Source organism: Chelonoidis abingdonii, chromosome 1 (assembly GCF_003597395.2).
Source record: "Chelonoidis abingdonii isolate Lonesome George chromosome 1, CheloAbing_2.0, whole genome shotgun sequence".
Taxonomy (NCBI): Eukaryota; Metazoa; Chordata; order Testudines; family Testudinidae; genus Chelonoidis; species Chelonoidis abingdonii.
The window spans coordinates 219,144,006-219,158,110 of NC_133769.1; the positions used below are offsets into that span (position 1 = coordinate 219,144,006).

At 38.2% G+C, this 14,105-nt stretch overlaps 1 protein-coding gene across 5 annotated transcripts in view; it reads left to right on the plus strand.

Moving 5' to 3' along the window:
• Positions 1-14,105, plus strand: part of LOC116822169 (dystrophin-like) — an 836,401-nt gene that overhangs the window by 728,099 nt on the left and 94,197 nt on the right. For 4 of the 5 annotated variants that reach the window (XM_075059855.1, XM_032775843.2, XM_075059858.1 and 1 more), the window contains 2 exons: positions 10,198-10,379; positions 12,290-12,424. In XM_075059855.1, the coding sequence (XP_074915956.1) occupies positions 10,198-10,379; positions 12,290-12,424 (317 nt within the window). The remainder of the gene's footprint in view (positions 1-10,197; positions 10,380-12,289; positions 12,425-14,105) is intronic. The other variant, XM_075059861.1, reaches the window with a different exon arrangement.

The window sequence follows — 14,105 nt, forward strand, 5'->3', positions numbered from 1 at the left end:
AAACCTTACTGCGTTATAGGTGAAATTGCATTATATCGAACTTGCTTTGATCCACCGGAGCGTGCAGCGCCTCTCCTCCTTCCTGCCACTGCTTTACCGCGTTATATGCAAATTCATGTTATATCAGGTCACGCTATATCAGGGTAAAGATGTATTTCCTAATTACTGAGGGTTTTTTTAAAATATCACTTGCCAATAAATATTGACAATTGGCCACTATTACTAGAAGTTTTATTTAAAATTCAAAAGCAGATAAATGCTAACTGTACAAGCTACATATTGGACAAAATCTAGGGGGGAAAAATAATCTGCCCTGGTCTTTTATGAATTCAGAATAAAGAGAGGAGAAAAAAAATCCAAACGTACATTTAAAAGGTTATCATTAAAGAACAGGTTAGCATTGCATTTGTGAACCTTTCTCCCAAAGGCTTTATTGATTCTTATGGTTCACCAACCAAACGTCAATAGACCAATCCACCACAGTCACCTTTGCTGTAGCTGCTGCTGTTCCTGTGTCTAGCATTTATAATCCACTATCCATCAAAACACAACAATATAGTGTCAGAACTCATTGCTAACTGGACTAGTATTAGTATTAAACAAAACACCAGCTCCCTATCTACTACTGTTACTTGTCCAGTTCTACTCAAATAATTAAATGACAAAAACTTGCATTAATCAATTTGGCTCCTATTAAATCTGTGTCTGAAGAGTTCCTAGCTATGGTAGGAATTGTAGGCTGAATCATGTTTGTGTCCTACAGGCACAATTATATTGAATGCAGAGGGATCTACTAAACAGAATCATAAATATACAAGGAGTGAGTATGAGCTACAAAGCTTGGATCTGAATTTTCACAGATTTGAGGGTATTGGATATGGTGTTTTGATTTTAAGCCATCTCTTACATACACATGTTGGAATAAATTCTTACTTGTCATTCTGGTTGGTATACAATCCATTTTGATATACTGGAGTAAGGATTTTTGCTAACTTTGACCTTCTATTGCCACATAACTATTTATTTCATTTGAGGATTCCGGCTCATATCTGGTCCAACTTAGTAGTGATCAAAACTGTTACCTAATGGGTTTTGGTAGCATATCTGAAATCTGTTGGTGGTCTCAGTCAGATTCTCCTAAATGGGGAATCACATAAATAAATCATCAGGCAGATCTGCCCTGGGTGTGAGGCATTTGATGTCTCTTTAGAAAATCCCAGTCTGAATTCATTGTTCGCAGGGGCAGGAGTCTCTTGCTCCAATAACTGAAATTCATGGAAGATCTGTAAATTAATCTTGATCTGTTTCTGAGGAGATGATATTTTTGGGTAAAGGTGAAGCATCACTCGAGCTTCATGACAGCCTTACCAATCTCCATAATCCTTGAATTCATACACCTTGCCTGCTATAAATCATTTATCTTTAATCCTGTCCAGCTATTCATGTTGTTCTCCTGTGATTGGCAGTAAACTTGGAAACAGTGTCCTGGAGTTTAGGTAATGAATTTTTATGCTTACATTTCCCAGAGGTGTTTCAAGATTTCCCCAGGCAGCTGGCTAATCAGACTTTACTCGGTCTGATTAACCAAGATAAGAGTGTTATTTTAAGAAATAGTTTCATAACAAAACTACTTATCTCCTCCATCTCAAGATTAAGGCATATTGGAAAAAATAACCTGTAAATGCCATTATTTTTTCCTGTATTTTATAAAAAGGATTTTTTCCTACTCTACCTTCATTGAAAAGAAGCCTGAAAATGAAATTCTGTGAAAATAAGGAATATTATACAATTGTTATTAATGTGCTGTGTTTTTTCTCTTGAGACAGAAATATGAACTCTAATTTTTCACAGATTGGGAAATCAATCTGTTTTCTTTCTGAAACACTATTTTTTCCCCTGAAATTAATAACAATTTGGGGAGTCATGAAAGCAATCTTCACTGTGCTATTCAAGAATGCAGATATATAAATATTATTGCACTATTTATAATAAACGGCAGTGTTTCAGAAATTCATCTATAGAAATTAGTGTGTGTGTGTGTATATGTATATGTGTGTGTATATATATTTATTTTTAAAGTTGCTGTGCTGTCTGTCTCAGAAAGATCTTTCCGAATCAAATAACTTCCTCCATAATGGAACACAGCAGCTGCTTATTTGTCCTCTGCCTTCACATTGAGAGATGACTCCAAAGGTTCTTTAGAGATTAATAATTAAAAATGGCTATGACAGCCAATGTCATTGTGTCCTGCTTTGCATTATTATCATTTCAAATATTTATATTATTATAGCACCTAAGGCTCTGCAATCAGGACAGGTGCCCAACAAACATATGTGAAGACACAGTGCCTGCAAGGAAGAGTTTACATTATAGAAATTAATATATCTTATACTTAAATAAGTTCTATTTTATGTCCAATGTAATGTAAATTGATTTAATTATTGCATATTTTGAACGTTCCTTCTAAACAGCTGCGTTGTTTTCAAAAGTGCCTAATCCCATTTACAAACATGACTTATGCACTTAGCTTCCTAAATCCCATTGATATTCACTGGAAGTCATAAACATTTGGTAATTATCACCAGAGCTATTAATTTTTCCACTTCAGTGCTATGTATGTATTAATATTTTTAAGTTGGAACAGTCTATTTATATGCTATAATATGCCCTAAAGAATTACATGAAAGATAGAATTCATGGTATGCTACTTTGAACAATTTTGTGTTAAAGCAGCTATAGTAACCCAGAGTTTTATGTATTGTGTAGGAATTTTTCAGTTTTAGTTTTCTTTATTTCCTTCTTAGTGACTCTCTGGAAATCTGACTTCTGTAGTTGGAGATCAAGAGGTTTGAACATTTACAGAACTTAGTTTTGCTTCAGCCATCTATATAATGCAAAATGTTTCAAAATGAGGTTCTCAAAATGTTATTAAAAAGTACAAAATGTGCTTTAGTAGTTAACATACAATAGCACAGAGTTACCTGTGATGTATCAAGTCTTTCTACTTCTTGAAAGGTACTTTGCTACCAGGTTGATACCAAAAGTGAATAGAATCAACCCCATAATGAATCTAGGCATATATTTGTTCAGGGGATGGAGAGGAAAATCTAATTTTGAGAAAGGAGGATGGGCGAAGATAGGGACAGATATAACTAAAACAGGGGTTCTCAAACTGGGGCTTGTGAGCTGTCAGCCTCCACCCCCAAGCCATGCTTCGCTTCCAACAGTTATAATAGTGTTAAATATAAAAAAAGTGTTTTTAATTTATAAGGGATTCACAAGTTTGCTGTATACCATTTTCTAACCCAAAGGTTATTTAACCTTTGAGCACTTCCCTCCTACCTTCATTGATTTCTACAAAATGTTCCTTTCTACCAGCAATATGTTGTCTGTTGACAGAGGGTAACTTGTTGACAAAATATAAACTGCTTATGACAAGCCACTTATGAAATATGAGGCTTATAAAATTGGCTGGTATATCACTTTATGAAAAGCCTGACTTTTTTTTGACATTGGATACACCCAAAATAGACTGACTTAGAAGCTCCCAGTTTTGTTACATTCTGTAGTCCTCAATAAGAACAAATACATGGGTTAACTTGAGGTGATTTGCTACAGAAAATCAAAACTCTGAGATCCCTCTAAAATCTTAGCAGTGTTAGTATTTCCTTAATAAATCTCACATAAATTACAAAGATCAGCTGGGAATGCAGAAGGAGGGAATCATTTATTATTTGGGATTTTCATCTGTTCTTTTTTTAAGTTCTGTATCTGAATCCCAGATTCCTTCTGATGAACCATGTTATCCAAATAACTGAGGATTCAAGAGGCACAATATTACATCGTATATTAAAATGAATGATGAAATTAGCATGATGAGTTTCCACTCACTAGTACATCTCAGTGGCAGATCAAGGCTCTAGAACTAGCACAAATCTGTTTTGCGGGCTATGTTTCCAAAAGCCACTCATAATTTTTGAATGCCACAATTTGAGTGTTCAACTTTTCACCTTTAAAAGGCTCTGGTTTATAGAACACAGCTCTCTGCAAGATTATTTCCTATGTAACAAGTTGCAAGTTGTGCTCCCCAAATCACTAGTGACTTTTGAAAATGTACAAGTCTTCAGCAGTAGTAGCTTTTCAGCAGTGACTTGAAAATGTGCATTGGAATTAAAACGGGTAAACTTCCTAGAGTTTGAGAACAGGTTTTGCAAACTGTGTGCAGTCTTCTTGAGTCCTAGTACTTGGTTTGTGATGTTTAAGATTGTAACTGTTTCCATTTTAAATTCTCCTTTGACCTCCAGTCTAACTTTTTCAATGCATTCTTTTTAGTCTAACCTTTCTTATGTTTTGTCTGTAGTCTGACAATTTTTGGGAAAGTTTGAGGCTATTCAGAAAGGGTCATTTCTGAACTTAGGACTTAAATAAAGGTATTTTCAATTTTTTTGGAGAGCTTTCCAGTGCTTTTTGTCTAACGCATTATCTCAAAAATGGGTTGGTCTAGAAACTCTGAGAAACTTTCTTAAATAGTCTAGTTTTTAGGAATAATTTTTAAAGGACATATGGATAATTCTGACAGGTGTCATGTTTCTCTTGAGTTGGTAAGTTTGTTTTGTTTTGTGTGGTTTTTTTTCCCTTGTCTTGGACAGCTTAAGGATCTTAAAATTGTCTACATACCTGATGGTACTTTTAAGCTCCGCCAGGCAAATGGCTGATTAAGAGAATAGTTTTACTCAGGTTTCAGGGCAGTATCTGAATGCAGTAGGGTAGCACAGGTTAACAGATGATGATTCAATATTTGGGCATAGAGTTTAGAAGAAATAAAAGAAAAATCACAGCCAGAATGACTTTCAGATCCCTAGTTGGTTTTTTTCATGTCTGGCAATAGATAATCAACTATTTCTTGTGACTAAATAATCCAAAGATTATAGCCTCTTTTCCTCTGATTGCCAGTCTATCCTGATATCTACATGTTGTAATTATTTGTGTATTTGCCTAATAAAATGGACAAACCGTTTTCAGCATATGGGTGTAAGGATATGGGGAGTAAAACCTAGGTTTGCAGATCCTGAGACCACTGATATTCTCACACTGCACTGTGGATAATAGGTGCCACAGGGAAAATACCACCCAAGGGAGCTAGAGTGACAGGACCTTTGGCCCTCTGGTTTGCCAACTGCCCTATTTAACCCTAGAGGGTCTCCCTGGAAGTTGTCTGGACAACAATTTAGACTTCAGCCCTCCTGCAACTCCTGACCTCGGGGTATGATTGGAAGCCAGACTGACCATGACTCTTTATTTCCAGACTCTAGCCTCCTACTGCCTCTCCTCTCCAATTTCCAACCCCACCTTGAATTTTACCCCAACTCATGTTTATTGAACCTGGCTATGGTAATTCCCCTGACTCCTGCTCACTTACTGCTGTCCCTGATATATGGACTCAAGCCCAGCTGTGACTTCTAGGACAGAGCATTTATTTCCTGGTACCTTAGAGTTTGCCCAGATCCAATTCCGACCCTTCTATGGGAGCCCCTTAACAGGGATGTGGAATGGGTGGAGTCTACTATCACCCATGGGACCCCACAGGATACCAGATCTGAAGGAGTGGGTTTGGAAACTGCCAGAAGTTCAGGGGATTCCTGAATCAGTGTTGTTGCCTTTTCCTGCTCTGCCCTTGAACGTACCAGGCCAAGGTGGGACTTAGTGATCAGTTGGCTAGCTGGAGAAGCACTGGATTGTGTACTAGAATGCCTTCCTGGAAGCATTTCCTGCAATTTTCTACAACCCTCATTGTGCTCGCTCAGTGGAAGCTGCATTCTGAAGGCTTCAGCAAGGGGAAGGGCCAGTTGCCTCATGTCCAGTTCCATTGGCTCGCAGCTGATGAATGCATTTGAGGCAGCCAAACTGCATCGCTTTCAGTGTGGACTTCGTGAGGAAGTAAAAAATGAGCCAACCCACGCTGAGACCCTGACCTTATTGGATGCTTTCACTGATCTCTTTCTTTGCATCAATAACTGGCTTTGCGAATGAAAGGAGAAGAAGAGGGGCACCCTGCCACCACTTAATCCACACCAAAACCCCCGGGGTCCAAGTATTTACTGTTGTAGGTTGATCTGAGCCACTGATGGTTGACCCTGGAAGAAAAGGAATGGTGACGACATAACATGCTTTTATTGTGAAGCACAAACACATGCCATTGCCTCTTGCCTGTTTTGGATGTCTACCCAAAAGGAATTGGGAAATGAGCGAGCCCAGGCCATATGGGCCTGGCCTGGGCACCACCAAGGCACTGCATTCTGATATTATCCCTAACCCTCAAGAGAAACCTGATCCAGCATACCTGGGTCCTCCCCACACTTATGAGTACAAATAACGTTACATGCTACAGATGGGGCCAAATTGATTTCCCCCTCAGTGAACCCTGATTAATTCCAGGTCTACCAGTAACTTCATAGATGGTAAAGCCACTTGAGTGCTACAATTCCCAGTCAATTTAAAGCTTACATCAATCCTTGTAAAGATGATAGATGAATCCCTCCTGCCCTTGGGGTCAGTAACACAGGAAACAGTACCCCCAGAGACTGTAATTCCAGCCCACTTGGGAAGTGCTACAGTTCTATGTGATCCATTCTCCACACTTCCCTCTAATACTTGGCACTGCCTGTTTGAAGGAGTATGTCCCTTGTATCTCTTTGTGAGAGAAGAGGATCAACTTTCCCTCTAAATACTACCCAGGGGTCTGCCAGCATGCAGCCAGCTCCAACCTTCTGGTCCTGGACTCCTGCAGCCAATCAGAAGTGACAGCGCCTCTGGGAGAAATCTAGATGGTGGCAACTAGCCAGAAGACATCACACCCAACCCTGAGTCCCCATCTTCCTGAAAAATATTGGGATTATGCAGAGGTTTTTTAAAAGAAAAATGCAGACACACTACCTCTGCACTGGGATTATGACTGGCACGTAGACCTACAATCTGGGGAGAAGGTCCATGTGGAGGGATTTATGCAATGGCAATGCCCTTTATGCATACATCCAGGACAACCTGGCCATGGGCTGCATCTGGTGCTCCACCTCCCTAGCAGAGGCTCTGGTCCTTTTCATTTTGAAAAAGGATGGAATGCTATGCCTTTGTGTAGACTACTGGGCCTTAAACTAGGTGATGGTCTGAAACTGGTATCCTCTGTCCTTAATCTTGGAGTTATTAGATCATGTGTGATCTGCCAGAATTATCACCAAACTGAACCTCCAGGATGCTTACAATCTTGTGGTCATCAGGGCTGTTGACAAATTGAAGACTGACTTTCAAACCCCCTCTGGGCAATTTGAATATTTAGTAATGTCATTCAGGTTGACCAGTGCTCCTACTACCTTTCAGCGGTTTGTGAGCGACATGTTTAGAGAGATCCTGGACCAGTATGTAGTCAACTATCTCAATGACGTACTTGTGTTTTCAGACAATTCTGAGCAGCATTTTTACTACATTCATTCTATCCTTGAAAAATTGCTGAAGCAAACATTGGAAAAATGACCAGTTCTCCACAGAATTCTTCGGTTAAATCCTTCCCCCTGAGGGCATCAGGATGGACCTCCCAGAAGACAAAGGCCATCCAGCCTGATTTTACAGTGTCTGACCCTAGCCTGACTTTGACCCTGACTCTTGCATATTGATCTCAGCTCCGGTGATTCCTCTGAACCCTACTTACTGACTACCATCTCTGACATTTGGACTTCAGCTCAGCTGCGACTGTTAGGCCAGACTGTGTATGCCCTGGTCCCTTACCATGGGGCATTTGCAAACTCTTCATTTTGACCATTTGTTGCTTGCGGTATATGTTTAATCATGTGATATTGTATCTGGCATTCTGATTAGGTGGTCAACCTTTTTAAACAGGAACATCATGGATAGCAAATGGGGAATAACACACATCTTCCTTGTATCAGAGCGATAGCCATGTTAGTCTGGATCTGTGAAAGCAGCAAAGAGTCCTGTGGCACCTTATAGACTAACAGATGTTTTGGAGCATGAGCTTTCATGGGTGAATACCCACTTCGTTGGATGCATGTAGTGGAAATCTCCAGGGGCAGGTATATATATGCAAGCAAGAAGCAGGCTAGACATAACGAGGTTAGTTCAATCAGGGAGGATGAGGCCCTCTTCTAGCAGTTGAGGTGTGAAAACCAAGGGAGTAGAAACTGATTTTGTAGTTGGCAAGCCATTCACAGTCTTTGTTTAATCCTGAATTGATGGTGTCAAATTTGCAGATGAACTGAAGCGCAGCAGTTTCTCGTTGAAGTCTGGTCCTGAAGTTTTTTTGCTGCAGGACGGCCACCTTAAGATCTGCTATGGTGTGGCCAGGGAGGTTGAAGTGTTCTCCTACAGGTTTTTGTATATTGGCATTCCTAAAACCTGATTGGTGTCCATTTATCCTTTTCCATAGAGACTGTCCAGTTCTTTATGTACTTACATATGTTCTTGGGGAAATATGGATATTCCTGTGAAAATCAATTTTTGCCAGACATTTGGGCAAACAAAATCCTGTTTAAATGTTTGCAAATAGTGAATAAAAAGATATGAACAAGATGAAACCAAAATGCTGTTCAGAACACAAAAATATTCACAGAGATTGGTTTTGGTGTTTTTTTTTTTCATTATTTGTCTTGTAGAATTCAACCAGCCGCAACTTGGAGTGAGAAAAAAATAATTTATTTTAAAATAAATATGTTTTGATCTTTCAATCACTGATGCTGTAAACATGGAACTCAAATGCCATTTTTCCAGTCACTTTTTAAGAGTAGAACTGAACTTCAAAGCGCAAATATAATCAAACAATAAAAATAGATTCTGCATAATATTTTGTCAAAGGTGAGTTTGTCAGAGAAATTGGACAATGTAAAACAATTGGTAATGAGTCAATGGAATAATTTAGTGGGCAATGCTAATTAAAAAAAAAAAAATACGACGTAGGCGTTCAGGTGCTGAAGTATTGGGGAAACAAGTGATGGAAGGGTGAAGAAAAATCAGAAAGGCAAAGTTGGCCGTGTTGGGCCAGATGTCTTTTGCCTGCTCAAAAATGTATGGAGAATTAATGTATAATGTCTGCTTTCGTGCTTTTCAAATTCCAAGAAGGAGAATCAGGGGCCACCTTGTAGTGCTATTGCACCAGTGATAAGAGTAAATGAATATGCGAACTGAACTTTTCCTGCCTCTGAGCTAAGCTAAGAGAGATTTGACAGTAAAACCTCCTTGTTATGGATATCTCTTGGCCTTCTGCCAATGCTTATGTTTAAGCGTTGTTGGGATTAATGTTAAGTTTCTTACACAACAGTCTTTTTCCATCTTGGTTTACTGAACTGAGTGCAGGAGGTAAATTTTAATGACAATTACAAAGGAACTACTTGAAAGAGCTACCACATTACTTACATTTTTACAAATTGTTATTGACTTGAATGTTGGATTAGATCAACCTTTTTTTCCTACTGGCGTATCATGGCTATGCACAGAGAATCAGATCTGCTTTGTCTTCCTGCAAAAGCATCTATGCAAGCCAGTAGTGTCCAAGTAAAGAGATGGCATGTGATTACTAGACTTATACTATCACATCTAACATCCATAAACTTTGTTTTTGTTAAATATCTTTCATGGACATCATAAAGCTTAGGCTATGTAGAACACTGACTGCTTCTGAGGAGTCAGGGAACTCAGACATTAGGTAAATGTGAAAGGTGAATGCATAATCATCAGAAAAACCTGTGATTTTTCCACAGAACCAAAGAGCATTAAAATGTTGTATAATCTATAACTAGTAAACTACTAAGGTTGCCCATGTTAGCTCCAGTGTTAACATGGTCCGAAAGAAAATATAGCTTGCTTGATTTTCTGTTCCTTGTCCTACCTAATGAAGGACACTCAGTTTGACTGCACAGTACTTTCAGTTACACTGAAGAAGAATTACCTAAGAGAAATTTGTATGAATGAAAAAACGATTACCATATGAAACCTTGTCTCTTTCTCATTGGTATGCAAGTCTGATAGAAAGTTTGGAGCTGAATATAATGCTCTAATTAGTCTCCAGAGGACTCACATGGAGAATTGACTGCTCATTAGTCTGTCAACTTCCTTTGAAATTGATTGGGGTTTTTTCAACTGCGTACTCTCTAGTATGGAAACAGAAATGATCTATGTTAATATATTTTCCAGATATTGCAACTGCCTATCCAGATAAGAAGTCAATCTTAATGTATGTGACATCACTCTTCCAAGTTCTACCCCAGCAAATCACCATTGAAGCTATCCAGGAAGTGGAAACATTGCCACGGCAATCAAAGGTCACTAGAGAAGAACACATACAATTACGTCATCAACAACGCTTCTCTGAACAGGTGAGTGTCACACTTCATGGCAACTGCACTTGTTTTTCCAGTCAGTGATCCAGCAAAGCACCCATGCTCAGGCTTCCAGCTCCCTAGCTGTTGCTTCTCTTGGGTGAAGACCTGCATCTCTCTCCCTTCTGACCATGGTATTTCCAGACTGTGCTGTTGTGTGCCTTCGCTGTATGTGTCCCAACAAAGGCAGTCCGCCTAAACACACCTGCTTGCTTTCTCTTCAGAGACTGATAACAGCATGATTGCTACAGATATAAGTTACTACACTGAGTTTTCTAAGCAATTCCACTTTATTTTTAAGGTAAAAAGCATTACAGAGAAAATATATTAACAACAATAAATGAACCTATATACATGCTAATAAAACTTACCAGAGATCACCCCAACTCTAACAAGGGGGATCTGGCAGCATGAGTCCTTCAGCTCCTCACCATAGGAGAGTCCTTGTGAACGTAGAATTTTTTCACAGCTTTAGCTCAGAACAAGCACTCCCATGACAAGTTCAGTCTATCCTTTTATCTGGAGTTTCCAGAAGCAGTTTGTTAATGTTCAAACAGTCTATCTCTTCAGGGCATATCTTCAAAAGGTTTGGTTTGGAGGGAGAGAATTTGAATTCCCCTCACCTCAAAGTATTTCCTAAGGAAATACATTTCACTCATTTCCTAAAAGGCCTTTGTATTTCCTTGTATCTTCCAGAGATTGCATTTATCTTGTCTTCATGCTAAAGAAGTTTCATACAATCTCTCAATAGTGTACACACATTTCAGTTTGTAATACCAGAACTGCAGAAATGCTACCCTTAATTCAGTATGATTTGTCCAGGATATTACAGGGTATTGTTTGTCTATCTGTCACAGTGAGTTCCTTCACATTTCTACTCACAACATGACAGTTTTAAGAGGGCCAGAGAGAGAGAGAGAATATCTGTAGGCATATCTGTAACTTCAGTGAAGAAATGTATCAAATAGAAATGTCTGCATGAACAGTATTTTGTATTGCTTTGTATGCAGTATTGGGCTGTTTTAAAGTAAAAAATCAGCAGATTGTTGCTTTGTATTTCTACTTTCTAATATCAGATATATTCTCTTCAAAAGCATGTCATAAATATTTTGGTTTTTGAGAAGGAGCAGAATTAAGGGTAGGAGTGTTATACTTGTTATTTAATAAAATTTACAGTTGTTTCTCTTTTTAAAAAAAAATGCTGTACCATTCTAACATATCAATTATCTAAATGATAGTCCATTGAAATAAAAATACTGTTTATATGAAGTAACATAGGCAGAAGACATGGAATAACTGTTATCTATTCTGTTTATTAAATGTGTTTTCATTGGTTGATGTTTAATTTAAACTGACTAGTATTTGAACTCAGCTGTGCTCATCTGCAGTTTGCCCTTTTAGAGCACCAAAGTCACACAGGCACTTTCTCTTGTGCTTGCTACCTCAGTTTTGCTTCTGAATCCGCCTTCAGCCAATCTCTGCTGAAGTGGTTGGAGACTTAGACCTAATTTACTCACTCCATTGAGTTAACTCTTGCTTATGGGAAACTCGGTCCCATTCATGATAGTTGACCTGATGAATGCTGGCTTCATTTATTCAAGACTTATGATTTGTTTTCAGCTTTAGCTGGATTATAGAGAAAGATCTTTCACTTAGTACTGGCATTATGCCTGGCAGCTCAAGCAGGAGTCTTTCTGACTTTCGTGAAAGGATATCAGACTAAATGAAAACACCTCCCTACTTTCTGCGTAAATTTGACTGCTGCATGCTAGCGCTATCTCTAAGATTAACTGCTGGTGCCCTCTCTTGTTTCCCTTCTTTTGTTCTTGAAAACAATACTTCACTTCTGTACTATACATGTTTATCAATGTATGTCTGCTTTTTTCCCCTTAATTTCTCCTTCTTAGATCACAGTCAGTGTAGCACAAGGTCACGTGCACACCCCTTCACCTCCTCCTAAACCTCGCTTCAAAAGCTATGCGTACACACAAGCTGCTTATGTCATGTCCCCTGACCAAAAAGGGAGGCAGTTCCCTCCACAGGTCTGTCAACATTACTGTTTATTGTGAAAATTATTCTAATCTGCCTGTGCTTGCTGTGAAATTGTGTATGTACTTTGCTTTTTCCTATCTCAGTGATCTACCTTTTTCAGTTCTGTTAGGTTCTGTCAAGTGGTGCCTTTTTGCTGAACACTTCAATCTGACTAGCAAAAATGTGTCATGCTATTTTTTAAATGTTAAGCAACGTTCAAATACTGACACGCTGTTAGAAATTGTCGCCTTTTTTCTGTTGTATTTGGTTTTAGAAATGTTAAAAAGAATTGATTTTAAAATCCAACTCCAATTTAAATGTAAGAGGTAATAAACTCACTTGACAGTCAATGTTTTTTAAGGTAGTTTGTTTCTAGAAAAGCAGATATCTTGGATTTTTTCTTTCTGTGTTCATTAAAGAAAATGTTGCATAATGATTTTCAGTGAGCTCAGGTAGTTGAGGGGAGAGGACAGGGAAAATATTCACTGTGAATGTTCTTTATATGACCTGATTTAACTTGGATAATAAAATACTGTAGATATACCATAGTTTTAAATATCCCACAAACAGATTCCCTCCAAAGTCAAGATCAGAGACCATACACCCCCTTGAATGCATTAAGTGCAACTCAGTGCAGTGAGAAAAAGAGGTTAGGAATACTCTTACTAGATATTTTCAGATTTTTCATTATTACATAGTTCAAAAAGTATAAGAACTGTAGTGTCATGTAGATTGTAATAAAATGTATAATGTGGTATGAGTGCCGTGAATTTCTTTTGGAAAAGAAAACTGCATCTATTTGGCCCAGCATAGCAATTTGAGTTCTGTGGTGGGGGAGCCAGCCATTCTGTCTAAGTTGTAAAAATGTATTTGAAAATAACATTTTTAATTCAACGCCCTATTTGAGTCTTCTGTTATGGTGTCAGATACTTTGCTGAACATTGACATCATTTATGGAGCCCGTGAAGAAAATCCTTTACAAATTTCCATACACCTTTGCTGAAGAGGTAACATCAATCATGCTACTGTAATGATTAATACAACAGTTAAAGAGTTTAATATAGACACAGTTAATTTCTTCTGCTGAAATATTAAACTAATATTATAGCAGGATAGAAACTGATGATTTAGCTTGACTTTTCGTAATCATAGCCACCATTAGATATTTTTTAACCTTTAGAACAATATAATGGAAGTTAAATAATTCACAAAAATGTCTCACAGAGTAACAGAAGGACCTATTTGCATCACTCAAACCTTGTTCCTATGTTTTAGTCCTCAGAAAAGATCAAAAGTTATAAATCTAGGATTTATATCTTCTATGTGTTCGGCATTATGATAATTACTTTATTTGGATTCTGTTGTAGTAGGGACTGTACAAACACTGCTAATTGCTTGTCCCTGTACCCCAAAAGAGCTTACAGTATAATAGTTAAGACATAACAGGTGGATGAAACAAACAGGATGCACCTACCATGCTGATCAGTGCAATTCTTACCAGTTAGTAGTAATGATTACAATTTGCCACCTGTTTAGCCATTATTAGAGAACAACACTCTCTTTTGGCAGGTACTCTTAGTGATAAAGAAAATGACCAAGTTTCCATTTAGCTGTTAACCTCTCATCTTTGAATCGATGTGTCAAGGTTTAAGATGAAGAACTTTACTTTCCTAATCCAGGAAACAACCCACA